Genomic DNA, 27,869 nt, shown 5'->3' on the forward strand with positions numbered 1-27,869 from the left:
TTGTCCTTCATTTGTTCAAAAGATAATAATTTATTTCCCGAAAACACAATTTTCTATTCTTTTGATCCCTTTTCTCTCCCATTCTCTAAAGGAAAGGTTATCTATTGTGAAAGGGATTAGTTGATTTTGCTTCAATGTTAGTTCTTGGTAGTTGATAATTTGTTTTATTCCTTTCTACGTGAATCTTCTTCCAAATGTTGAGCAGATGGTGCAGTACTGGTGAATTCCTATGTTGCACCAGCTTTTCATCCACTTGTATATGTTCAGGACCTTCTCCCCTATTTTATCTAGCTCTAATCTGGTCCAATCTAGTTTTTCCCTGTTTGATAAAAATCTGATAGGTATCTTAATTGTGCTGCTTAATAATAATTCTTAAAGTTTGATAGCTGAAAGCCCCCTTGTTTTACCATTCTGTTCATTTATCTAGCGCTATCCTCGGTTTCCCCCCTTTCCATAAGAATTTCCTTATTATTTTCTTTAGCTCTTGAAGAATTTCTCTGTTAGGTGAATTGGTAACGATTGAAATAGGTATTGTATCCGTGGGAGGATATTCATTTAAATACAATTTACCCTTCCTATCAGTGTTAGTGGTAAGTCTTTCCAATGTTCTAAGTCGTCTTGTAATTTCTTCATTAATGGCTGATAATTTAGTTTGTATAGATGGCCTAGATTATTATCTAGTTGTATTGTGTTTGCCATCTAAATGGTGATTCTTAAACTTTGTGAAATCTGCATTATTCATTGGCATTGCTTCACTTTTATTTGCATTGATCTTGTACCCTGATACTTCTCATATTCCTTCAATTTCTTATGTAATTCTTTTATTGATATTTCTGGTTCTGTTAAGTATACTATGACATCATTGCAAATAGACTGATTTTATATTCCTTCTCTTTTATTTTATCCTCTTATTTTATTTTCTGTTCTTATCAGTTCTGCTAGTGATTCTATAGCTAACTCGAACAGTGAGGGAGATAGTGGACATCCCTGCCTAGTTGATCTGCTTAATTTAAATTGTTTGATATATATCCATTTACTGTCACCTTCGCCAATGGTCCCTTAAATAATGCTTTAATCTAATTAATATATTTCTCTGGTAGGTTGAACCTATGTAGTACTTTGAATAAATAATTCCATTCTACTCTGTCAAAGGCTTTCTCTGTGTCTAAGGCAACCGCCACTGTTGGCGTCTTGTTTCCTTGTACTGCATGGATTAAGTTAATGAACTTACAGATAATTTCCGTTCGTCTTTTCTGAATAAATCCAGTTTGATCTAGTTTTACTATTTTTGGTACACAGTGGGCCAATCTGTTTGCTAATAGTTTAGGTATTATCTTATAATCTATGTTAAGTAGAGATATTGGTCTATACGATGCTGGTGTTAGTGGATCTTTTTCTGTTTTGCATGAATCTGGTAAGTTTTGTGTCTCATCAATCTAGTTCATTACTTCCAGGAGAGGAGGAATTAATAAGTTTTTAAATGTTTTATAGAATTCTATTGGGAGTCCATCCTCTCCCAGTGTTTTATTGTTCGGTAGTTTTTTAAATATATCCTGTATTTCCTCTATTTCAAATGGTTTTATTAATTTATTTTGCTCCTCTTGCAATTTCGATAGTTCAATTTTAGCTAGAAACTCATCTATTTTGTCTTCTTTCCCTTTGTTCTCAGTTTGATATAGTTGCTCATAGAATTCCTTGAAGTTTTCATTGATCTCCGTTGGGTTATATGTAATTTGTTTGTCCTTTTTCCTTGATGCCAATACCGTTCTTTTAGTTTGTTCTGTCTTAAGCTGCCAGTATTTTGTGGTATTTTGTGTGTTTTTTCTCCTAGCTCATAATATTTCTGTTTTGTCTTCATTATGTTCTTCTCCACCTTGTATGTTTGTAGTGTTTCATATTTTATTGTCCACCAATTCTCTTTTTGTTGTATCTTCCCTTATTGCTAATTCTTTTTCTGTACTTGCTATTTCCCTTTCCAGCTGTTCTGTTTCCCAATTGTAGTCCTTCTTCATCTTAGTTACATAACTTATTATCTGCCTTCTGATGAACGCTTTCATTGCATCCCATAGTATAAACTTATCTTTCACTGATTCCGTATTTATTTCAAAGTACATTTTAATTTGTCGCTCAATTAATTCTCTAAAATCCTGTCTTTTAAGTAGCATGGAGTTTAATCTCCATCTATACGTTCTCGGAGGGATGTCCTCCAGCTCTATTGTTAATAACAGGGGTGAGTGATCCGATAACAATCTAGCTTTATATTCCGTTTTCCTAACTCTCCCTTGGATGTGGGCTGACAACAGGAACAGGTCTATCCTTGAGTATGTTTTATGTCTACCCGAATAATATGAGTATTCCTTCTCCTTTGGGTGTTGTTTCCTCCATATATCCAAGAGTTGCATTTCTTGCATTGATTTAATCATAAATTTGGTTACTTTCTTCTTTCTGCTAGTTTTTTTCCCAGTTTTATCCATCTTTGAGTCCAAATAAAGGTTAAAGTCCCCTCCTATAAGTATATTTCCCTGCGTATCTGCAATCTTCAAAAAGATATCTTGCATAAATTTTTGATCCTCTTCATTAGGTGCATATACATTGAGCAAATTCCAAAATTCTGAATATATCTGACACTTTATCATTACATACCTCCCTGCTGGATCTATTATTTCCTCCTCTATTTTGATTGGTACATTTTTATTGATTGATATAGCTACTTCTCTGGCTTTTGAATTATATGATGCTGCCGTTACGTGCCCTATCCAGTCTCTCCTTAATTTCTTGTGTTCCACTTCCGTTTGATGTGTTTCTTGCACGAATGCTATATCAAGTTTTTCTTTCTTCAGTAAATTTAACAGTCTCTTCCTTTTGATTTGGTTATGTATTCCATTAATATTAATAGTTATATAGTTCAACATGGCCATTTCATACTTTGTTTACCTTTCATTTCCGCTTCCTCATCACGACCTTTCCTCCTTATCCATTTCTGTTTTTTTTTTGAACACACTGTAAGACAACACTTCTAAAACATAAAATACTTCCACTATTCCCACATCTAAAATTCCCTTAACCCCAAATGTTTCCCCTCCCCTCTCTCTGTTGCCCCTTGTCCCTTGCCGGGCAACCACATCTCCCCTCTCCATTTGGATTGCGAACCCGCTTGCAAGCGTCAACTGATTTTGCATTGACTGTTATTCTCTCCCACCCAGCCCCCTCCAGAAAATACTTTTATCTTCACATATAACAAAGCTCACCCTCTTAATTCCTATTTCTTCCCTTTCTTCCCCTTCTTAGTTCTTACTTATACATTATTTTTCTTCTTTATATGAAGTTTGTCGTCATTCTTGTTCTTGTAACATCTCTTCATCTCTCTGTCTGTTTTGCAGGCGTTCTGCAAATTCTCGTGCTTTCTCTGAATCCGAGAACAGTCTGCTTTGCTGCCCCGGGATAACTATTTTAAGCACCGCTCGATATCTTAACATAAATTTATAGCCTTTCTTCCATAGGATCAATTTTGCTGCGTTAAACTCCTTCCTCTTCTTCAGGAGCTCAAAACTTATGACTGTGTAGAAAAAAAATTTTTTGATCTTTGTATTCCAGTGGCTTTTTTTCTTCTCTCATTTTTTTCATTGCCTTCTCAAATATATTTTCTCTTGTATATCTCAGGAATTTTACTAGAATGGATCTTGGTTTTTGTTGTAGCTGTGGTTTTGGGGCTAATGTTCTGTGTGCCTTTTCTATTTCCATTCCTTCCTGTATTTCTGGCATTCCTAGGACCCTGGGGATCCATTCTTTTATAAATTCTTTCATATCTTTGCCTTCTTCATCTTCCTTAAGGCCCACTATCTTTATATTGTTTCTCCTATTATAGTTTTCCATTATATCCATCTTCTGAGCTAACAACTCCTGTGTTTCTTTAACTTTTTTATCAGATTCTTCCAATTTCCTTTTTAAGTCGTCCACTTCCATTTCTACGGCTGTTTCTCGTACTTCCACCTTGTCTACTCTTTTCCCTATTTCTGTCATGACCATCTCTAATCTACTCACTTTTTCTTCTTTACCTTTTATTCTTCTTTTTTTATTTCACTAAATTTTCATGTCAGCCATTCTTTAAATGCTTCCATATATTCTTGAAATTAAAAAAAAAATCCATGTACTGTCCATTCCCTTCATCTTCCATTTCTCTGTGCAGAGCTTGATGCTCTCCCTCCTTTTCCCCTGTATCCGCTCCAGGAACTGTGTCCTCTACCTCTCTTCCTTGTATCTGTGTCTCTTCTGACTTTCTTGTTGGGCTGTTTATCTCAGTTTGCTGGGTATTTTTTTTTATTAATGGTGTCTTCATGTTGGTCCTCTTCCTCTGGGCTGGTCATCTGCTGTGTCTCTGATTTCCTTTTTTCATTCTCCTCCCTCCCGTTCCCGTTATTTCCTATATCTTCCCGCTGGGAGCCCTGCTGTTGGGTCTTACTCAGTTGTTCAAGCTGTGGAGTTCCACTCCACAGCTGGTCCCCCCTCCCGTCAGTGTTGTCTTTGTCGTGCGCATCGCGCACCTCTGTTTGGCTCCATGAGCCATCCTTGTAGTCCTGCGTTCAGTGGGTTGCGACCCTTTGGGGTTTCCACTGACTTCAGGGAGTGGGCTCCTCTTTCCACGGCGGGTCCCTGCTTCTTCGTATAGGTAAGGCCTTTACCTTTCTCTTCCGATGTCTTTCCTTCTTCTTTTCTTCCTGTTGTTTTTGGCTTTTTTTTCTTTGGTGCCATTTCCTCCACACCTTTATTTTTTATTTGTTGTGGTTTGTGTGTCTGTGGCTTTGCTTTTTCTTTACTTTTTTCTTTCTTTTCTGGAGAGGGCTGGTATTCTACCGGCCACTACTCCATCACGTGACTCCTCCAAGATCTGATTGTTTATGGTCACTTTGGGACTGGTAACTTAACTGAGTACTATAAAGTAACACTGTCTGAAACAGTGGTAACTATTGGAAGTGTATTTGGTGGTAATTGATGAATACATTCAAGGCAGAAATGCAGTCATTGTTTCAGGACTTGTATCTCATGTTGGTATTAAACTAATTATTTCTGCTCTCTGGTTTGAATGAGGCAGATGTCTGTTAATCTCTTTTCATTATTTCTGATTAAATCACAATCTGCAGCAGTGATTCTACATATTACTAAAGAAAAACAAAATCACATCATATTTTAGTCTTTTCACACTGCATTGTAAAGTGGAGAGTCCCCCAAAATTTTCCCGGGAACCCTCCTGTGAACCTATGGTGTGAAAAGGTTAGCCCAGGAATTTTAAAATGGGTCCATGGTCCTACCTCATAGGTAGAGCCACAGCCCCGGGAAATTTTCCCGGACCACCCTCTCCTTGCAGTGTGAAGAGCCAAATAGCCAAGCAGGGAAAGCCTCGTGACATCAGCTCTTGCGTGCTGCATCACATAGTCAATTAAAAGATACTTACCTCCTGACGACAATGGGCTGCTTTGGCATGCTGTGACAGCAGCACAATGAGGGATGAATGGCTGTCCTCATTAACCATAATCTTCCAGAGCGTTTCCAGCTGCATGAGGGATTATGGGAAATGAAGTCGGCCATTGATCCTGCATTGTGCTGCCGTTGTGATGTGGGAAAGTGGGGTTGAGGCACAGCGGAGGTGGCGGGTGACGGGCGGCCAGGGTTATCAATTGGGGGCAGGAGCCTCCCTAAATTGTTAGGGATTCCCGTGAATTTGGACTGTGGTGTGAAAGGCCCAGGAGGTCCTGAATTCCGAGGAATTTCACCAGGACAAAATAGGGTCATCACTCACCTGCGGTGTGAAACTGGCTAGTCTTTACATAAAAATAATTTAAAGGTTTGGAGCACATTTTCAATCAAACAAGCATTCTATGAACGTCAAAGTTGTTTACCTTGTTTTATTTGGGTAACTTGTTTTTCTTTAATAGATCATTCGTGGCTGCAAAGCCATTAATGAAAATCTATTTGGAGTTTACATTTTTCCATCATGGATCAGCCATCTATTCCTGCATGATATTAGTGCTACTTCAGTTTGTGATGGTGCCAACTGGAGGCTTTGGACTGGAAGACAAAAGCAATGTGGATTATGCCAAAGAAATGCCTTTGTACAGTAGCATCCGATTGCCTGATGAACATATTCCTTATTTTCTTCACAATAACATGAATATTGCTGCTAGTTGTGAGAAAGATTCCCTCTGCCCTTTCAAGGTATGTTTAAGTTTATTTAATGCAATTTTTTTAACCTTCGAAAGTTTTTTTTCATAGCCTCCAATATATTAAGAAGGGAAGTGAGTTCTAGGTCTTAATTCTTTGCAGAATGGCTTTTTCTCTATTGTTATTTCTCATCATTGTCTTTTAAGACTTTCAAGGCTTTTGTCAAATTTCATATTGTGTGCAAATCTTGTAAAAATTGGAGATGTGTAAAATAATGTGCATTTGAGTTGTTGGAGTGAAGATTCCTGGTTTTAGTTGTACAAGCGCACATTTTGGTTTCATTGAAATCCTTAGAACTTGGCATATAGAGTGAAGATTGGCTCGTGAGCCTGGAAAGTGCACAAGCAGATCTCTCTTCCAAAGTTGATGCAGGCAGGAAGAAAAACATGAAATTGTGGCAATCTTGTCTTAAATGGTAAATGATTATTAAAAGCGGGTATTCTGGAAAGTGTATTTATTGGTATCTTCTTTGGCTTGGCTTCGCGGACAAAGATTTATGGAGGGGGTAAATATCCACGTCAGCTGCAGGCTTGTTTGTGGCTGACAAGTCCCTGACCCTCTGGGATCAGCTGAAGACTACCATACTGCAATCCACTGAAGAGGTACTGGGCTTCTCCTCCAGGAAAAACAAGGACTGGTTCGACCATAACAGCCAGGAAATCCAGGAGCTGCTGGCAAAGAAGCGAGCTGCCCACCAGGCTCACCTTACAAAGCTGTCCTGGCCAGAGAAGAAACAAGCCTTCCGTCGCGCATACAGCCATCTTCAGCGCAAACTCCGGGAGATCCAAAATGAGTGGTGGACTAGCCTCGCCAAGCGAACCCAGCTCAGCGCGGACATTGGCGACTTCAGGGGTTTTTACGAGGCTCTAAAGGCTGCGTATGGCCCCTCACCCCAAGTCCAAAGCCCGCTGCGCAGCTCAGACGGCAAAGTCCTCCTCAGCGACAAGATCTCCATCCTCAACCGATGGTCAGAACACTTCCAATCTCTTTTCAGTGCCAACCGCTCAGTCCAAGATTCCGCCCTGCTCCAGCCCCCTCAACAGCCGCTAAGGCTAGAGCTAGATGAGGTCCTCACCCGGGATGAGACATATAAGGCAATTGAACAACTGAAAAGTGGCAAAACAGCAGGTATGGATTTATTGGTATACATTAACTGAAATTATATGCTTATTATTTGACCAAACAGAAATCATCTGTGACTCGTAGATGTGAAAAATCAATTTTGAAAAACTGTAGTCATGCCTTGTATTTGAAGAACGGTTCTTCTGCTATTGATTCCCAAGATATTTATTGCCTATGATTCATTTCTTTCAGGAGTTGAATCTTGTAATTGTGCTGGGTATATTGAATGGTATCAATGAAGTAGAGCTTAGCAAAATTTTTCCTTGATCCTGAAGGCAATTTAACAAAGCTTAAAATGGATTGGCTGACAAATAATTTCTGTCAGTCTACTCAATCTAGAAGTTAACCTTTTAGTCCTTTTAAATTATGGAAGAACATCGAGTTTATTGTTTTAAAAAAAATGGTGTTTCCTTAGAGATTTTCTTGGGTTAGCAAATGTCATATAGAATTAATAATGAAAAACGATATTGAGAATTGTTCACTCAATTAATTTCTTTTTTTTCTTGCGGTACAAAGAGTACATTTTCAATGAATGTAGTAAACATTAAAGCAATTTGTCTGAGAGAAATTAATTTTCAGAGGTCACAGCTCTTTTAACTAGTGTCTGGAATATTAATAATTAATCTGTAGAACTGCTTAAATATTATTTATACCATATAAAATATATCGAGAATACATGATAATTAAACCATAAAATACAAGTTCAGCTGTCTCTCCATGCCTGGATGAGTATGCATCTAATGGTACTCATGAAGCTCAACACCATCCATGACAAATCAGCATGTTTTATTATTACTCCTTAACATTTGTCCCCTCCACAGTGTGTATCATCCACAAAATATGCTGCATTTGCTTTGTTAGGGTACGCTGACAGAACCTCCCAAACCCGCAACCTCATCCACCGAGGACAATAGGATAGGGAACAACCCCCACCTTCAGGTTCCTCTCCAAGTTGCACATCATTCTGAACTTGAAAATGCATCGCCTTTCCATCATCCTGGAGCACGCATTCCAAATTAAACAGTGAGAATACCTTCATCAGAATGACTCTAATGGATCAAGAGGGCAGTTGGAAATAGATAATTATTGCTGGCCTTCCGAGTGACACCAGATCCTTGCTAGTGAATTAAGAATTGGAGCAGTGTGCTCAGTTCTGGGTGCACACATCAGAAGAGATTTAAAGACTTCAGAGGGAGTGTAGAAGATGTATACTAAAATTGTTTCAGGCTTGAGGGTCTTTCGTTATGTACAGTCCCATGGGGATTGGTAGGTGCCTGATAAGTGAATTTACCAGTTTCTTGAGACTGCGTGTTGCGGAATTGGTGAACTAAGTGCTAGGAACATTATTTTAAACTTTGGTATTTTTTACCTATTTATTTTATGCAATTTGTTTTTGCTGGTTGCTTGAATTTTGGATTTCGGGAATTTTACTGCAGCTAGATTGGAGAAGCTAGAGTTGTTTTTCTTAAAGCAGAGATAGTTGCAAGGTATCTAATAAAATTATTTATAAATCATGAAAGGTCAACAATAATGTAGCTTGAGTATTCCTATTTGTAAGGAGCGTCAAGAAATAGAGAACATAGAATGAAGGTGAATGACAAAGATCTGAAATTAGGATGAAAGCACAACAATTGGTTAGGATCTGGGAGATACTCCTACGGATACTGTGGAAGTAGATTTAATTGTAACATTCAAAAGGGAACGGGATCAATATTTGAAAGGAAGTAAGAAGTTTCAGGGGTATGCGTAAGGTGTGGGGAGTGAAACCAACTTGATTATATATATATATATATATATATATATATATATAGCCAGTAAGCACATGAAGAGTGCAATGGTCCCTTTCCATGCTGTAATCATTCCCTGAAAGATAAACCATAATTTGTTTAAGTGACCATTTTTTGTCTGATTTTTAAAAATGAATATTTTGATTTTCAAATGCACGTTTCCAAAACAATAATACTTCTTTCTCAACAATGATATATTACATTCAAGTCCATTTTCCCCGCCTGCCCATCCCTCTCCCTTCCCTCCCATACCCTAATACCACAAGAAAAAAAATTATGTAAACTAAACAAACATTAAGAACCAAAAATCTATAGGTCACAGACCCTTAAAGGAGCCAAATATAAACCCAAAGTAACATAAAGTAAAATGAAAAAGATACGAAACAAGAGCACGTCATCTGTGCCATGACCCACTTCATTTATCTCAATTGTTCCAATATTAGTATGGATTTTTATCTTTCTTCTATTTAGAAGGGGTGTAACTATGTCTGCATACCTATATGTTGCAGATAAGGCTGCCATACCCTAATGAATGTGTCATTTTTTTTCTCCTCAAAATTGTTTGTCATTTTCTTCAGGAGAATGCATCATAGAGATGAACTTGTGTATATTCCACTTTCGAATTAGAATCTCCATGTCACTACACACAGGCAGTGTCATAGTCAGTCCCAAATTATCCCTTAAGAAAGATCTTAGCTGGAGATAGCAGAAAAAAGTTTTATTGGACAAATTATATTTATTTCTTTGTTATTCGAATGCACTTGCAATCCTTGATACACCTGATCCCCTTCTGGCACCAGGTGTCTAAGATTTTATTATCTAGAGTCATGGGTATTAATTTATTCTGAGTCTAGGGCACTTTAGGAGATATCCCCACTTTTATTCCAATACATTGATTTATTTTTTTTGCCACGTCTGAATTACATGTTTTCTTTGATATCAATTATGTGTCCCATTAATATATGAACTTTCCTGCTGTCTTTTCTCTTACCGCATCTAGTTCAATTTGTGCCCAGGAGGGAATACCACCTCACTCAAAAAGTGAGGCGATAAATCTCGAATGGGCCGTCCAATAATATTTTTTAAAATTTGGCAATTTTAGGTCTCCCAATTTATAGTCCAGAGTCAATTTTTCCATGGAGATTCTAACCACTTTATAATTCCATAAGAACTTTCTGACACATTTGTTGAGCATCTTAAAGAACCTCTGAGGCAATGGAATGGGCAAGATATTGTAGATATTGTAGTCTTGGCAGCTCTTTCATTTTAATGCAACTAACCTTGTCCACCAAAGTTATGGGTAGGGTTTTCCATCTAACCAAATCCTCCTCAATCTTTCAGAACAAAGGGAGATCATTGAGTTTTGTGTCTGATTTTTAAAAATATTGGACTGATGCTTTACAACAGAGACATCATTGATGAGGGCAGTCCTTTTTCCATGCATTTACACCTCTTGTTGCGGAGTCATTCTAAAGAGAGGAAATGCTGAAGAGTTTTTATTTCCCTTTCAGATTTCTGCTGTCTGAATGCTTTTGAATTGTCATCATATTGTATTAGGTTTGGGCAGCCATGTGTCAATATGGGCACAAAGGCCAGATTTCATATCCTTTAACCACATGATTACAAATCAGCTTAGCACAAAATAAAATAAAATATGATTTCATATGTCTATTCACACCTGGCAGGAGAGAGACTGTAATCTGCAGTAAATGTAATGCCATGTTTTTTGATAGAGAGTCAGACCAATATTTTGTTTGCTTCACTGCTGGGTCTGATTGCCTGAAGGCGCTGGCAATATAGTCACTGGATCCAGGATTTGCTGAGTGGAGTGTCGAAACATGTAAAGAAAAAACCGCTATAGGGAGAACACTGATATTTGTTGATCATTGGAAAGGCCCTGAACATCAGTTTCGAGATGTTCTTGGTGTTGCTGCATCTGGTCCAGGTGTGGTTCATCCCTATGACTGTGCTGAACAAATCACTAGACATCTTTTCCTGTTCATTAAGTGTTATATGTGGATTATAGAGAACCATTTAGCCTCCCTGCCTGTATGGAATATTGTGGATTGTGGGTAGTCCCTGTCTGAAACTTATTCAGAAGTCACATCAACTGTCAATCAAGGTTGGATTCCGGCCACTCATTAGTGCACACCTTGCTATCGGCTTGTTTAAATTATTGGCTGGGCGCCCAAATCAGAACTATAAATAACATCAACGCATTGCACATTCTTCCTCTCTGCCTTGTGGTCGAAGCCCTGGACATCGCTCCATGCCAGGTCGCTATTATGGACATTGCTGGAAGTGTTGCGGGTAAGGTGTGCACTATATTTAAGCTGAGCCTATGTACTGCGATAGATCATATTTGATGAGAGCCATACCCCAGTTGGTACAAAGAACTAGGAATGTATGTGCAAGTCCCTGTCTGTAGAGTGTGTGAGCATATAGAGCAGTGGTTCTCAACTTTTTTATTTCTACTCACATTCTTTCTTTCTTTGGCTTGGCTTCGCAGACGAAGATTTATGGAGGGGTAAATGTCCACGTCTGCTGCAGGCTCGTTGGTGACTGACAAGTCCGATGCAGGACAGGCAGGCACGGTTGCAAGGGAAAATTGATTGGTTGGGGTTGGGTGTTGGGTTTTTCCTCCTTTGTCTTTTGTCAGTGAGGTGGGCTCTGTGGTCTTCTTCAAAGGAGGTTGCTGCCTGCCGAACTGTGAGGCGCCAAGATGCACGGTTTGAGGCGATATCAGCCCACTGGCGGTGGTCAATGTGGCAGGCACCAAGAGATTTCTTTAAGCAGTCCTTGTACCTCTTCTTTGGTGTACCTCTGTCTCGGTGGCCAGTGGAGAGCTCGCCATAGAACATGATCTTGGGAAGGCGATGGTCCTCCATTCTGGAGACGTGACCCACTCAGCGCAGTTGGGTTTTCAGCAGCATGGATTCGATGCTTGCAGACTCTGCCAGCTTGAGTATTTCGATGTTGGTGATGAAGTCACTCCAATGAATGTTGAGGATGGAGCGGAGACAGCGCTGATGGAAGCGTTCTAGGAGCCGTAGGTGATGCCGGTAGAGGACCCATGATTCGGAGCCGAACAGGAGCGTGGGTATGACAACGGCTCTGTACACGCTGATCTTTGTGTGTTTCTTCAGGTGGTTGTTTTTCCAGATTCTTTTGTGTAGTCTTCCAAAGGTGCTATTTTCCTTGGCGAGTCTGTTGTCTATCTCTTTGTCGATCCTTGCATCAGATGAAATGGTGCAGCTGAGATAGGTAAACTGGTTGACCGTTTTGAGTTCAGTGTGCCCAATGGAGATGTGGGGGGGCTGGTAGTCATGGTGGGGAGCTGGCTGATGGAGGACCTCCATTTTCTTCAGGCTGACTTCCAGGCCAAACATTTTGGCAGTTTCCGCAAAATAGGTCATCATGCGCTGGAGAGCTGGCTCTGAATGGGCAACTAAAGCGGCATCATCTGCAAAGAGTAGTTCACGGACAAGTTGCTCTTGTGTCTTGGTTTGAGCTTGCAGGTGCCTCAGATTGAAGAGACTGCCATCCGTGCGGTACCGGATGTAAACACTGTCTTCATTGTTGAGGTCTTTATTGGCTTGTTTCAGCATCATGCTGAAGAAGATATTAAAGAGGGTTGATGCGAGGACACAGCCTTGCTTCACACCGTTGTCAGTGGAGAAGGGTTCACATACCACTTTAAGTAATCCCTATGCCATCAGTGCTCTGTGATTAGTAAGAGATTGAGTATGTGAGTGGGAAGGGAAGGTTGAGAATCACTGCTCTCGACCCAATTGTTACTGAAATATTTTGCTTGAGAAATATTGTCATTGATCCATTTACTTTGGAATTACGAAACCAGGCACATAACGAGCCAATTAGGTACGATAAAAACAGTTGTTTTCAACCTTTTTGTTTCCACCCACATATCACCTTGAGCAATCCCTTACTAATCTCAGAGCACCTATGGCTTGGGGAATACTTAGTGGTATGTGATGGAAAGAAAAATGTTGAGAACCACTGGTGTAGAGTATAGGCGGTCACTGATATTGGCACACAACCTTGGTCCGATGTGAATGTCTATAGCATTGTTTAGTAGTAGAGAAATTAAGTACTGTTTGACATTCTCCCTGTTTGTCTCCTTCCTGTGTGTTCAATAAAGTTACTGTGATATTAACACTTGTGTCCAGATTCCTCTATCTGTGAATCCACCAAATCTGATATTCTTCCGAACACAACATCAAGTTCCACTAAGTTTGCAAAACCTTCATACATAAAGGATCAGAAAAAGAGGACTTTATTGGGTACAATTTTCCCCCTTGTTTAATGGCCATTTTGTGTGTTTAGATATTTTGTTACGAACTACGCATAACGAGAGGCAATAGACAATGAATATTTAATTTTATTTCTAACTCTTAAACTGTAGTCTCATCTTTTAAAGTATCCTTAACACTAAACCTATCCTCAGCTGTGTGCAGGTGTATTTGTGTGTGAGTACCATTACAGTCCAGTCCAAAATCTAGAAATTTAGTTCAAAGTTCAGTCTTTTAAATTCATTGTTGAAGTGTAGGCCTTTGAAATGTGATGCCCAGAATTAATATTGAACTGATGTGAAGACTGGAGTTGTGACTGCTACAGACTTACAAATTCTTCTTGAAATGCCTTTGAAGAAATGTCCATCCTCACGAGCTGTGGTCATAACACTCCTGGTCCTTTCGTAGGCAAGACTCGAACTGGGTTGCCACCATGAAGCTTCCAAGTAACTTCACTGCTAGTCACACTTAAAATGAAGCAGTCTCTCCAAGTGACCTCCACTGATGATCACAATCAAAGTGAAGCACTTTGCTTCCCAAAAAGACTCTTGGCACACTGAAAAGGCCCAATCCACAAAAATGGCTGGCCATAAGAGCTGCTTAAAAAAAGCTGCAGTCAAATCACAATATCTTTGCAAATGTATTGAATTCTGGAACAAACCTTCCCTCAGTTCTTCCAATGTATCAAATTATCGCTGGGCTGTGATTTGTGTTTGTGTGAAATTTTAAATGGTAACTGACCATTCAGTCCATCCTGTCTATACTATCCCTTACAGTGGTAATCCCATTTTACTAAAACGTGAGCTCGTAATAATACAAACATCGAGTTTCATTACATGATGAATTCAATCTGCTGTAAATGTTGTGAAGGATGGATTTGATTATGTTGCTGCATAGCATTCCTTTTAGACAGACTGCTCTGCACCACACGTCCCTCTCAAAAAACTTTTATCCAAAAGAACATTTTTAATTTCAGATTAGACAGCCATTAGTCTGCTTAAGAAGACATCAGAACCCTGCAGGATCAAGAATTTAGGCACTTGTACAGTAAAATCCCCATTATCTGGCACAAATGGAGATCGCTGATTTGGATATGTGATTTTTTTCCGGTTGACTGAGACTCACAATGCCGAACTAATACATCTGCATTAAGAATACACTGTTTAAAAGACAAAAGACAGTGCAAATTATAAAGTAATCTGAAAAATATCTGTATTGTAGCCTTTAATCAAGTAATTCCTGTAACTGACAAAATTTAAATTTAAATCCCATTCACTAGCACTATAAGTCTTGTGCTAACTGCTAGGCTAATCATTCCACAGTCATAATTAAACTCTTCCCCATGTTTACATTTAAATCCTTACTAATATATTTAATACTAATAAAAATGAAGACTCGTACCAGGCAGAGATAGGGAGACACTTTGAGAGATTCGCCCCAGTGGCAAGCAGCATCGTCCGTCTCGTCATCCTGGTATCCTGGTCAGATCCTCGGGTCCACCTGACTCACCTCCATGCAAGTGTCCCAGTCAGCCTCTCGGTGCACCTTCCTCATACTGACAACCCCGTTCACCTCCACTCAAATGGCACAGCTAGTTCAGCTGTGAACTTATCCCAAGATGTCTCAGCGATCCTTGCGGGATCCATTAGTCTGATCTTTTTTTTATTTATTTACTTTCTTATTGTTTTTGGTAGTTGTTTGAATTTCCCTTTGATTGTATTCTGGGTAATTGGAATTTTACTGTACATTGAAGTTAGTCTCAGTCATCTTAGTGTTGTTTCTTTCAAAAAAAAAGTGACTATGTAAATACTTAGTGTTTTATTCAAGAATCCACCGAAGCAGAGAGGAATAATTATCTGCCTGATATTTTTTTCACCCGATGTTTGCAACTTCCTAAACGTACTTGGATCATTTTATCAATAATAAGGTAGTTGATTTAAATATTTAGGTAATGTTTAGTGAACTTGTGCCCCAATCGTATGGCAATTGATAGGACAGTGACACCATATTATCTCTAAATCATCATTCAAAGTATATCCAACATTTTAATAGATTTCTATCACCAACAAACCTACTCATTTACACTAATTACAGGTACTTGGATTATTTCAGTTGAATGATGATACTATTTGGAAGTATTTTCAAGCTAAGAGTAAAGAGACATTTTGGAAGGAACAGAAAATTAATTCATTATATAATTTTACTATTAACCATCTTGTTCTTCCATTAACAATTATTAACTGTACATAAAAAATGAGTAGTCAATAATTTGGGTGAAAGGGTAAACAAGTCATGAAACTAATTCTGCCTTTGCTGCAGAAGCACTTGAGAGAGCTGGAATCCTGTTGGGGATATGAAAAGAATTGCAAGCCAGAATACCGATTCAGCTACCCTGTGTGTTCTGAAGCTACTTCAGGATGGTAAGACCCACAGCAAAGGTAATAAATAGAACAGTGTCTGAATTTGGAGTTGTGTGTCATTCTCGTGATTAATTTAAAGTGTTCCTTATCTATTGAGCAAAAGCATAACTGATACATTTAGAACTTAGTTATCTCATGAAATATTTGGAATAATGAGTTTCAGCAGGGATCAAGGCATAATTTTAATGCCCTGTGCTATATTTTGGAAATAGTCATTTGCAGTAACCATTTGTGGTTTTTGTCCTGCAACAGTTTGAAGATGTTGCATTTAATGGAGAACCTAAGCTACGAATTCATCAGAAAGTTGAAAGTCAACGAATAAAACATAACATAACAATTACAGCACGGAAACAGGCCATTAGGCCCTTCTAGTCCGCACCGAACCAAACACCCCTTTCTAGTCCCACCTCCCTGCACAATGCCCATAACCCTCCATCTTCTTCTCATCCATATACCTGTCCAACCTTTTCTTAAATAATACAATTGACTCCGCCGCCACTATTTCTCCCGGAAGATCATTCCACACGGCTACCACTCTCTGAGTAAAGAAGTTCCCCCTCATGTTACCTCTAAACCTCTGCCCCTTAATTCTTAACTCATGTCCTCTTGTTTTAATCTTTCCTCCTCTTAACGGAAATAGTCTATCCACATCCATTCTGTCTATCCCTTTCATAATCTTAAATACTTCTATCAAATCCCCTCTCAACCTTCTACGCTCCAAAGAATAAAGACCCAATCTGTCCAATCTCTCCCCATACTCCAGATGCTTAAACCCAGGCAACATTCTGGTAAACCTTCTCTGCACTCTCTCCACTCTGTTTATATCCTTCCTATAATTAGGCGACCAGAACTGCACACAGAACTCCAAATTAGGCCGCACCAACGTCTTATACAGTCTCAACATCACCTCCCAACTCCTATATTCCATGCAATGATTGATAAAGGCCAGCATACTAAAAGCCTTCTTCACCACCCTATTCACGTGAGTTTCTACCTTCAGGGAACGATGTACCGTTACTCCTAAATCTTTCTGCTCTTCTGTATTCCTCAATGCTCTCCCATTTACCACGTATGTCCTATTCTGATTCTTCTTACCAAAATGAAGCACCTCACACTTATCAGCACAAATAAATCCTCTATCACAGTATAAACTGTAACATTAAAAAGTTAGATATGTCTGTTATAATCTTTTAACTGGAGCCTCAGAATGTTAGTTTGTTGTAAATGAATTGTGAAATGTTATTAAATTTTGTAATAACTTCAAATACAATTAAATTTTTATTTCTTACAAAAAGTGTTGATTTCTGAGCTTGCCATGATACATGTCTGACCCCCAAAACAATGCAGTGGCACAGCTAATAGAGTTTTTACCGTGCGGCTCAGCTCCTGTACTGTTTGTGTGGAGACCATGTTCTTCTTGGGATCCCATGGTTTTCCTCTGATATTCAAGCCCCCCCCACCCCTGCCCCGCCCCACAACCGATAATTGTGCAGATTGGTAAATTATTTGTCCACTGTATTTTGCTCCTAGTCTACATGTAAATAATGGAGATGGTGAGCTGATGGGAATATGGAAAGAATAGTTTACAGGGGAAAAAAATAATGGGATTGTTACATGCATATTAACTTGATGCGCTGAAATAGCCTCCTTTATGGCGAGCAACGGTATTATTTGTATTGATACAAATATTGTGGCATAACTATTGAGTTTAACTTTTCAAGGATACAACTATAGATTTCAGATTTATTGTCAAAGTGGGTACATGATATTGCATAGAACCCTGAGATTCTTTTTTTCCTGTGGGCAAGCCAGGATTACCATTCATGTAAAATTATAACAAGTGAGGGAAAAATCTGAACCATTTTCTCTCTGGGTGGAAAGTTAGATGTCAAAATTTTTTAACACAACTGATGGCAACCCATTTATCTGTATTGTTAGTTCCTCTATCCTGCAACTATTGTTTGAATAGTTCTTGTTCTATAACTCCCTCAGTAACTTGTGTTCTCTGCAGCCATTAAAGCATTCATGATTATTTGCACTTACTACAACAGTTAAACTTCTTTGGCATTAAATATTATTCCCACCCCCCTCCCACCCCGCCCCCCCCCCCCCCCCCCCCCACTTCTGGCAGAAGAAAATGCAATTCTTTAGAATGCATAGACAGCCACCCTGTTAATCAGGAGTGTAGATGGCGCAGCCTGCAAATGGTCCATCTTGATGGTTTGCTCTCTCGTCAGAGAGACAGCTCTCTATTCCGATAGTTTCCTCATCTGCCTGCCCTTAATCATAAAGGATGAAAAGATCAGGTTTCTGTGAACACAGGAATAAATACTGACAGAATGATGTGAATGCTATCAATTTGAGTCTTAAAATTCCTTGTTCTGATTTTCCTGCTCTGTCCTTTTAAAATCCATCAACGTTATTAAAGTAATTAATTATTTGAATCAATAATTTTATGACTTGGAGATGAGAGTACTGGCCTCTAAATTAGAGCTGACATTATATTTGACCAGTGAATTTGCTAGTTTCCTCATCATTTATTTCTATGCTGCCCATATTCTTTCATCTTCAATGATGTTTGGATCAACAAGTGTATAAATTTTGTGAGGAACTTTAGCTAATAAACAAATGAAATAGATTCTCTATGTTGCTCAAGCCATTAAGCCACATTGTTATTTGTTTGAATAATGTGAATGCTGGGCTTTGAAATATTTATCCTTTCTCATGCATCGAGATCCAATTTAATTTTGGTTCCAATAATGTGACAGATTAGTGTTCAAAACAGTGGAGTTTTCAAATGAGCTTTTTGGCATATCAAACAATTGAAACAAAATGCAAAGTTACGAAGCTGAAAATGAGATTAAGGTTTTGAGGACTTGCGGCTTGACCAGTAAATGGAAGAACGAAATGTCAACAAACAAGGGTTTCATTTTATGTTTCATGACAGGGCCAATACAGTAAAAGGAGCAGAGGAGATTTTCTGGAAGCAAGGCGATTTTGGTTACGTTAAAGAAATGCTTCATGGGATGAAAACACTGTGTAAAGCAGTCAAATCGGTAAGATTGTGCAAACTATTTTTTGATTTGTTGAATTTGAAATGAACCTTCGGCTTTTCTCTTTATATTGGCACAAAACTTGTGATGGTAACAAGAGTAGCACCATCAACATTTACCTTTATTACTTTGTATACTGCATGCAAGTCCCAGTTTCTGCAGATGTGCAGTTAAACACAAAAATCCAGGGAATATTTACAGTGATACTTCGGACCTCCAAAGGTTCAATGTTGTCAACATTCCAATCCAGCCAATAGAGAATCAATAATTCAATATGAACTTCAACTTTCAGTCCATCATCTGCACCGTAAAAAAAAAAGAAAAGTACATTTTTGTTGCTTAACGTGCAACTGTTGTTTTAAAGACATGCTTAGATATGATTCTTGGGTGAATAACCCCTCTGGTCTAGAAGAAACGTAACCTAAACTTGTAGATGGTCATTCTGTTACTGATAAATACTGATACCTTTAAAATACCAAGTAATTTTTAATTCTTTTTTTCAAATCTATTAGTGGTATTTCAGTTACTTCTAACTTATGTTCACAATGTCATTTTGCTTTCTGTAAAATGTTTAAATGGTATATATTAGGTCTCTTTATTTCGTGACTTGCTGTATGTAAAAAAAAAAAGCTGCTCTGTTTACTTAATTGCAGTATTGTTGTTGAACCCCATATCCCCTAATTACATAGGGAAAGGAAGAATCCACATCTGAATACTTCTGAATAACTCAACAAAATGTGGGTTTGATTTTGTTCAAATTTGATTGATTTTTTTTGTCCTTTGATATTCTATTTCAGGGTGATTCATTCCTGGCATGTACAAAGTACATTCGTTATTGTAGAGCTACTAACCTCTACATCGATTTGAGAAATCCAAGAAGGAACACAGATAGGTCTGTACTTGGATGTTTTGTGTAGAATTAACAGCAGACTTTTATATGAATGTATATTCAGAAGATACTTCACCATGTTAATGTAACAAGTAGTGGTTGACAGCCAATTTTATGGTAGGATTTGTTGACTTTGAATGATACTATGTAAGATCACTGAATCGAAAGGAATCCAAAGCAGTCCAAATATGTAAATGCAATTGCTTCTTGCACAAGATGATCATATCTTGCTTCCATTGAATTTTGTGGGATTTGAAATTACTGATGAGGCCAGTGTAGGATCCACAGACTTTAGCACAGAAAGGGCAAGAGGTGAGTAAATTGTGAGGTGGTGTACTCCCTCTGCTGTTTATACTAGTCTTCTGGGTGCTCCCACACATTGACTCGAGGTTCTCACTGCTATCCCAAATGTTATTTCCTCACTTTGAATGATTGTGGGGTAGGGATCTATGGAAGTTATGGAAGTTTTAAGAACGTCCTTGGAAAAAGTTAGTGGGCTGGACCACCAAGTAGTTGAGAAACCAAATGACATTTTGGCCTTTATTACAAAGCAGATTAAGAATAGAGTTTAAGAATAGAGAGGTTCTGATGCATTTGTGCCAGATGTTGGTGAGGCCACACCTGTAAGGGGACCAGTTTTGGTCTCTATATCTAAATAAATATACAGTGTAGCAACTACTTATCTTTATAGTCACTTAGAGGATCAAAGAATCTCATGTTGTTCAAATTCATAATAAAGTTGAGTTGAGTTTTCCAAAGTTTATTAAACAATATTAAACATTGTTAATGTTATTACCACTTGCTATACATTGTTACAAGCCATAAAATGTTAATAGATGGTCAATAGAAACTGTTGGAACTTCTCCGATCCATCCATTTCACAGAACAAAAGAACTAAACTAGCATGTAATCTCACTAACATGGCCGAGAGACTATCTGTAGCCTTGGCATTTAGATGTTGCTAGGAGACAGCATCAAAATATATGAAACAACATCCAGAAAGACACAAACAGAAGTGCTTGCAAATTTGCAATCCATTTTACCCCTTACATACTGTAACTATCAAGAAAGGTTGGATAGCTTGAGGTTGTATTCCTTGGTATTTCGAAGAATGAGGGGTAACTTCATTCAAATATGTAAGATCCCAAGGGTGCTTGACAGTAGATGTTGAGATGTGAAAGCCACGATGAAGGAGACATACCTAGAAAATAAGGGGATTGGTCATTTAAAATAAAGGTGCATAGAAACCTCTCTTAGTGAATCTCTGGAATTCTGTAATGCTGAGGATGGTGGAGGCCAGATCATTACAATTACTTAATGTGAAGATTGATAAATATTTGAAAGATTAAGAGGTTGAAGGTTTTGAAGAAATGGAACAGAAGAGGAGTTGAGACCAGCATAGATCAGCCATCATCGTATTGAATGGAGTGAGAGTATTGTGGAACGTAGTAGCACACCTGCTCCTATTTTCTTGTATTTTTTCTTGTCTACATGTGATGGTGCTTGGAATGGAACGTTAGTTTTGGGAGCCTCACATTGGATATGTTACCCAACAAAACCAAGTGAGTTGGAGTAATTGCCTGGGGGAGGACATTGATGTTGGTTCAGTTCTCCTGCTTTGATGTTTTGTCCTGCTTATTCTTAGAGCCAAGTTATTGTTGACTTCATCATGAGAGGACATACATTGCACTCAAATTCTACAATAAAAGAAATATATAAATCTGACACCCACTGATGATAATAGCGTACACAACGAGACAAGAAATTGTAGTTCATGTCCCATATTTCCAGAGCTACCTCTTGGTGAAGATGGACGTTGATGATCTAATTGACCATGCATTTGGTATGTTAGCACAGCCTTTGGATATCTGAAGAAAAGGGCACTGGAAGATCAAGATCTTAAATCTTTCACACCTTGATCCCAGCAATTCCTGGATTTTTGCCCTCCTGTCTGCTATTGAGACTTGAGCTTTGCAGAGCAGTTGCCACAAAGTAGAGATGCCATTAGTGCTACCTCCACAAAATCTTTAAGAAACAAACAAAATCCAGCCCCGTGTAGATATGTAATAACGGAGGACTATGTACGCATATGAGCCACTTTGTCACTTCAAGGTGGAATTTTTTATTGATATATCTTTGGACTTTGATAATTTTCAATTGGTGTTACATTTATGTACATATTTTAGTTGTGTACCAAGGGTTCTCATAAGATTAGCTACTGTGTGCACCAAATAACAACTTTTCAGTCTGTCCATGGAAACTTCGAGAGTTTCACCTGCCTCCTGGGGATGCTGATTCATTGTTTCAGTGATATTATCAGCTATCTGAAAGCTTATCCAATATCTGATTTATTATATCTGATAACGCCATAGAGTAAGTTCAATTAGGATTTTTTTTTAACACAGAGGACCTCGCAATCCAGTTTGATTTTTATTAATTTCATTTCCAGATGACATTTCCACTATGGCAAGCTAGTTGATGTCAGGTTTATATATCCTCCATTCACTGAGTACATTTTGGTTTACTTGTCAGTTGACCTGAATTTTTAGCTTGTCCAAATGCATTCTCATGACTGAATGATGCGATTTGCAACCCTTGATAGTGGGAGAATCATGGGCGTTAAAATCAACAAACAGATCAGATTCCAGCAGGAGTTGAAGAGAGTGGACCAGTGAAAACCCCTGAACCTAAACCGTACTCAAAATGGTATAGAGCCATCATGGTGAAATGGAAGCTCCAGAATAATGAATGAGTTGAGACCATCTATGGTTAAACGTGTTTCAGCTATATTTGAAGGGTGTGATAGCAAAAGCGTGGGCAGCCTTTGGAGGCCCTTAGAAAACCCTTGATGTTTGTAAACACTTTTGGAACAATGTTGAAAACAAATGAACAGGAATGAGAGGGATTAGAGGTAATTAAGGACAACCAGCATGGATATTAGGAAGGCAGATCGTGGACCATGTTTAATTAACATAATTTTTTTTCAAAAGTAAAAAAGAAGATTGATGAGGGGAATGCATTAAATGTTATTGTCTCTGTGGATTTTAAAAAAGCATTTGACAAAAAGAAAATCAAGGCTGACGAATAAAATTGAAGTTTCTAGAATAGAGGATCAGTGTAAACTTGGTAAGGTTGGCATCTTCCCATTCAACCACACGAACTGTAACACTTGTCCTTTCACTCCTTTTCTACCATGCAGGGATCCAATAGTCTTTTCCAGTTCTGATGAAAATACTTGAACCTGAAATATTAACTCTCATTTCTCTTTCTGCATTTGTTTCTGTTCTCACTGACTTGCTTGAGAGTTCGATCTTGGAGAGCTGTTTATTACATTCATCATCTCTTATCCAGTCACCAAAGTCATTAACACTCCCATTGGCGATCATAATAGGATTAGTTTATTCAATGAATGGTGATTGTTGGAATGCCAATCAGACTCCCAGCATCGACACATAGATGTAGTGCTGTGCCATCAACTTTCCAGGCATTTCGTCAGATGAAGGATGGGATTTTACTGTGGTATGGCAGGCAAAACCTAAATGCACTGTGGATGTCTCAATTAAATACATTGCAAGCTCAAAAGCTAACATAACATGCTTGACAAATTAGACTATTGTATATGCCAGCATATAAGTTGGCTTTTGAATGTTAAAAATGTCACTCCACAACAAGGAAGAGTCATGAAGTTCATAAAATCCGAACCTTAACAATGAAGTCCCAGCACTTCCCCATACCAAGTATAAAATACGAACTTTAACAATGAAGTCCCAGTACTTCCCCCCACCAATATAAAATACGAACCTTAACCATGAACTTCCAGCATTCCCCCTCACCAAGTATAAAATCCGAACCTTAACCGTGAACTCCCAGCATTCCCCCTCACCAAGTATAAAATACAAACCTTAACCGTGAACTCCCTGCACTCCCCTGCACCAAGTATAAAATATGAACCTTAACAGTGAAGTCCCAGCACTCCCCTCAGTGCTATTGTTAAATACTATATTAAATGTGCCTAGCAGGATTACTCCACTGGTCAGTGGTAACTGCCAGATTTGGGGTAGTCTTATACAGCAAGTTGATCAAAACCTACATTTACTGGCATATATGGTAATCCTGTTCCTATACTCCCAGCAAATACAAGGAGGATTTTCTTCAAGAGGGTGAAATTGGAGGTCATTGTAAATTGAACAAGAAGGCACTGATGGCTGAAGGTGAACACAAGAGTCCTCTGCAGTCCTGGTAGGTTTCTGGATCTATTATGGTATTGTGACTATGTAGATACTTAATTATTATTCCTGTTTAAAGATGTTATGGAAAATTGTGTCTTGTGGCTTTAATACCTTTGGGTGATATCTGACTGCTGGTCACTAACAGTGCAGCATTCTAATTTAGTCTTCAACTAAATTTATATAAATGAATTTGCATGACCTCCCTCCTCCCTTTATTCTCCACACCCCTTCCCTTTATCCTTCCCCCCTCTCTCCAGTATCTGTTGGAGTTTAAAATTATTTGACTAGAGCAGATAAAAATCCTTTATGGTTTTGACAAGATTAATGAGAAGCAGCTATTCTTCTTGTGACAGAATTTAGAGCAAAGGATCACTCTTTAAAAGTCCAAGATCTCCTGCCTTAAATAGGGTTAAGGCAAACTTTCTTGTTTCCCAGAACTCTCTTCCTTAGTGAATAGTGGAAATAGAAACTTTGAATTTTTTTTAAGAAGAGCTATTTAGGATCCTGATAAATAAGAATGAAAGGTTACCATGGGTGATGGAAATGTGGAGTTGAGGTTACAATTTGGTCAGCCATGATCTTATTGAACAGATTCTGAGCCAAGTGACCATTCCTCATGTGTATGTAATAAATTTGAACTATTGTTCTGCACAGGTTTGCAGAATTACAAACCTATACTCAATTCAACTTTCAATTGATGGAAGATGGGAATTGTGACCTTATTATTGAAAAGCCAACCTACTTCATGAAGCTTGATGCAGGTAAAATTATTTTTTTCTATTAGGTCATTTCACTTGAATAATGTTTTGCTTTTTGCTTTTAGTTTAATTTTGTTGCATTAATTAAATTAATTTTAGCTCATTCAGTCCTTAATAGCTTGTTCTTTATTTTCAGGTGTCAATATGTACCACCATTTCTGTGATTTTATTAACCTCTATATTTCCCAACACATCAACAATTCTTTTAACACTGATGTAAATATCGTAATGTGGGACACTGTGAGTATTTTATTCATTTTCTTTTAGTTGTTCACCACTAATTATCAACCTTTTCCTTTTCAGTAAATCAAATAATGGGGAAAACCAAGAAGGCCTATCGATCCTTTATAAGAGTTTATTGTTCTCTTATGTAAATTAACACTCATTGGCTTTTATTTATTTGTTTCCTGTTGCTAGCCTCACTGTATTTTTCAGTGTTGCCATAATTGGTTTAGATGGAGCCATATCTTTTGGTATTACAAAGTCAGGGCTTGATCTTGGTGCTGTAGACTTGAGCTCTGATTCAATATTCTTCCCAAAGATGATTAATATTGTTACATTTGGCTTCACAAATCTGTTAATTCTAAGAAAATCTTTTTGGAAATTGTTGGCAATAATTTGACATTTTCTTTTTCAATATTTTTATTAATTTAATTTAGTGAATGTTACATAGGTAAATAAACATGAATAGAACAATAATCAGATTTGTATGATATTAATATCAGTAATTTAAAAAAAATCCTATGTTACATTTTTTTTAAATGGAAAAAAAAACTGGCTAATCTACAAATTCAACCCCTTACCTACAGAGGCTGTTGGAAAAATACATGGTCCACTTTCTGATAATGAAGAAAAAAAATTAAACAATGAGGTCAAGAATCAAAAAATGGTTAAGCTTACTAATTTGGGAAATTATTAAGGAAAGAACCCCATAAAGAAATAAAATTTATATTCATTGCAGTTGTGGAACATCTAATATTTTCTAAAGACGAACAAGCCATCATATCAGACAGCTATTTAGTGTGAGTGGGAGGGACACCATCTTTTCATTTCATTAGTATGACTCTTCTGGCAATCAGGGATGCAAAAACTACTACATGGGATTGCGAAGAATTCAATATCAGATCATTGGGCCCACATATTCCAACAAGGCAATAAAAGGAGATGGAGCCAAATTAATATTAAGAACTAAAGATAGTGTACGAAATATGTCTTCCCAATAATTGAGAAGGCCATAACCAAAACATGATGCAATAAACCATCTTCAGTTTTACATTTATCACATTTAAAGGATAAGTTAAGATAAAATTTAACCATTCGGGTTTTGGAATAGTGGGCACGATATACTACTTAAACTGCAATAGCGAGTGTCCAGCACAAAGAGAAGATGAATGAATACATATCAAAATATAATCCCATGTTGTCTCAGAAAATATTTGTTGGAAACCATATTCCCAAATTTTTAATTCCATCCAGGGAATTATCCTTAGTGTTGTTTGGGTTCGTGTCGGTCCCACAGGTTAAGAACCAAACCAAAGTTGAGGTACAAAGCACACGTTTATTTCGGGGATCCAAACGAGACAACAGGGTCAATATGCTAGGAAAACCTCCACACACATACACACACAATACGTAAAGGGGTAAATATACACTTCAGAGGGAAGAACAAGACTGGGGGAAATTACATGGACATACACGTTCAGCAGTCAGGATCTAGGTGATACTATGTGTTTCCATCCCTTGACCAATACGGACATGGCTCTTGCTACCTGACCTCAGGACTTGCCCCAACCCAATGTGTAAGATGCTACTTATATGCCAAAGAGGCAGAACAAAGAGGCACATGGTCCTTTATAGTTCTGCAGGCAGTACTGGAGGGCCAATCATTTGGGGCAGGCTATGTGGTCAATGGCTTGAAGCCAAGTGCAGGGGCTCAGCAGGGATCAGCCGAGGTGATTCACCTGGGCCAATTGGGTAAAGGTCAGGGCTGAGTCTGGGCAGGCTGCCTAGACTTCAGCACCGGTGATTTATGTGGGCCAATCACAAGGGTCACCTTGCTGGCTTGGGGTGAGTCTTTGACCTCGATTGACAGGCAGTATGTCCTCCGAACAGGAGTGCAGCAGTGCCACCAAGTGGTGTCCATTATACTTAGATAGCAAAAGTAGTTCATACAGGGCAGACAACAGTTATTTATGGTCTGATTGAAAATTAGATATTTTCCTTATAACAGTAAACTCTCAAGTCCTGAGGAAGTCTCAGAGATAATGAGTTCAGAAAATTCTTAACCTGTAAATAATGAAAAAAAAATTGTGTCTGGGTATATTAAATTTAACAGATAGTTATTTGAAAGAGTTTATGGTTGATTAAAAAGGTTCAAGAAAGATTGAATGCCTAAGTTAGACCATTAATATCAGAACTAAGGGAGGAAAAAAAGAATTACTTAAGATAGGACTAACTAATAAGAATCTATGGTATCCAAAATATTTCCTGAATTGAAACCAAATTCTCAAAGTATGTCTGACAACAAAATTGTCCACAGAGCTCCAAGTATTGAAATAGGGGAGAACTTTTTAGTATATTTAACTTCTTAATTATCCAATCTGAAGGAATCTTATGAATCCAAAAAAATAACATTATCTGATAGTAGCTTCCCAGGAGTAAAATTTAAAATTAAGTAAGGGCAAGCCTTCATTTTTTCTTAATATTTTGAAGGAAGTTTTTTTTTTAAAGATGGGGAAGCTTATTATTCCATATAAAGGAAGATATAAGAGAGACCAAAGCATCAAAAAAGGATTTAGGAACAAAAACTGGTACAGCTTCAAAAATGTATAAAAATTTTGGCAGGATATTCATCTTAATAATATTAACACATCCAATTAAGGACATTGAAGCGGGGACCATTGAGTCAAGGACTTCTTAACGTGACTTAGTAGGCGAAGAAAGCTTTCCTTAAACAGGTTATTAAATTTCCTAGTGATGGTAATACCTAGATAATTAAATTGATTATTGACAATTTTAAAAGAAATAGAGGAATCTAAAGAGTTAGAAGAGTTCAGTACAAACATCTCACTTTTCTGTAAATTTA

General features: G+C 38.0%; 1 protein-coding gene across 2 annotated transcripts in view; it reads left to right on the forward strand.

Moving 5' to 3' along the window:
* The first annotated feature begins 5,910 nt into the window (after window positions 1-5,910).
* The window catches only part of eogt (EGF domain-specific O-linked N-acetylglucosamine (GlcNAc) transferase), a 61,022-nt gene continuing 39,063 nt past the window's right edge, over window positions 5,911-27,869 (forward strand). For both annotated transcript variants that reach the window (XM_069937098.1, XM_069937099.1), the window contains exons 1-7: window positions 5,911-6,210; window positions 15,755-15,855; window positions 18,803-18,911; window positions 19,706-19,800; window positions 23,929-24,036; window positions 24,681-24,787; window positions 24,921-25,024. In XM_069937098.1, coding sequence (XP_069793199.1) covers window positions 5,956-6,210; window positions 15,755-15,855; window positions 18,803-18,911; window positions 19,706-19,800; window positions 23,929-24,036; window positions 24,681-24,787; window positions 24,921-25,024 — 879 coding nt within the window. In that variant the 5' untranslated portion in view covers window positions 5,911-5,955. The remainder of the gene's footprint in view (window positions 6,211-15,754; window positions 15,856-18,802; window positions 18,912-19,705; window positions 19,801-23,928; window positions 24,037-24,680; window positions 24,788-24,920; window positions 25,025-27,869) is intronic.

The sequence above is a fragment of the Narcine bancroftii genome, chromosome 5, assembly GCF_036971445.1.
Source record: "Narcine bancroftii isolate sNarBan1 chromosome 5, sNarBan1.hap1, whole genome shotgun sequence".
NCBI lineage: Eukaryota > Metazoa > Chordata > Chondrichthyes > Torpediniformes > Narcinidae > Narcine > Narcine bancroftii.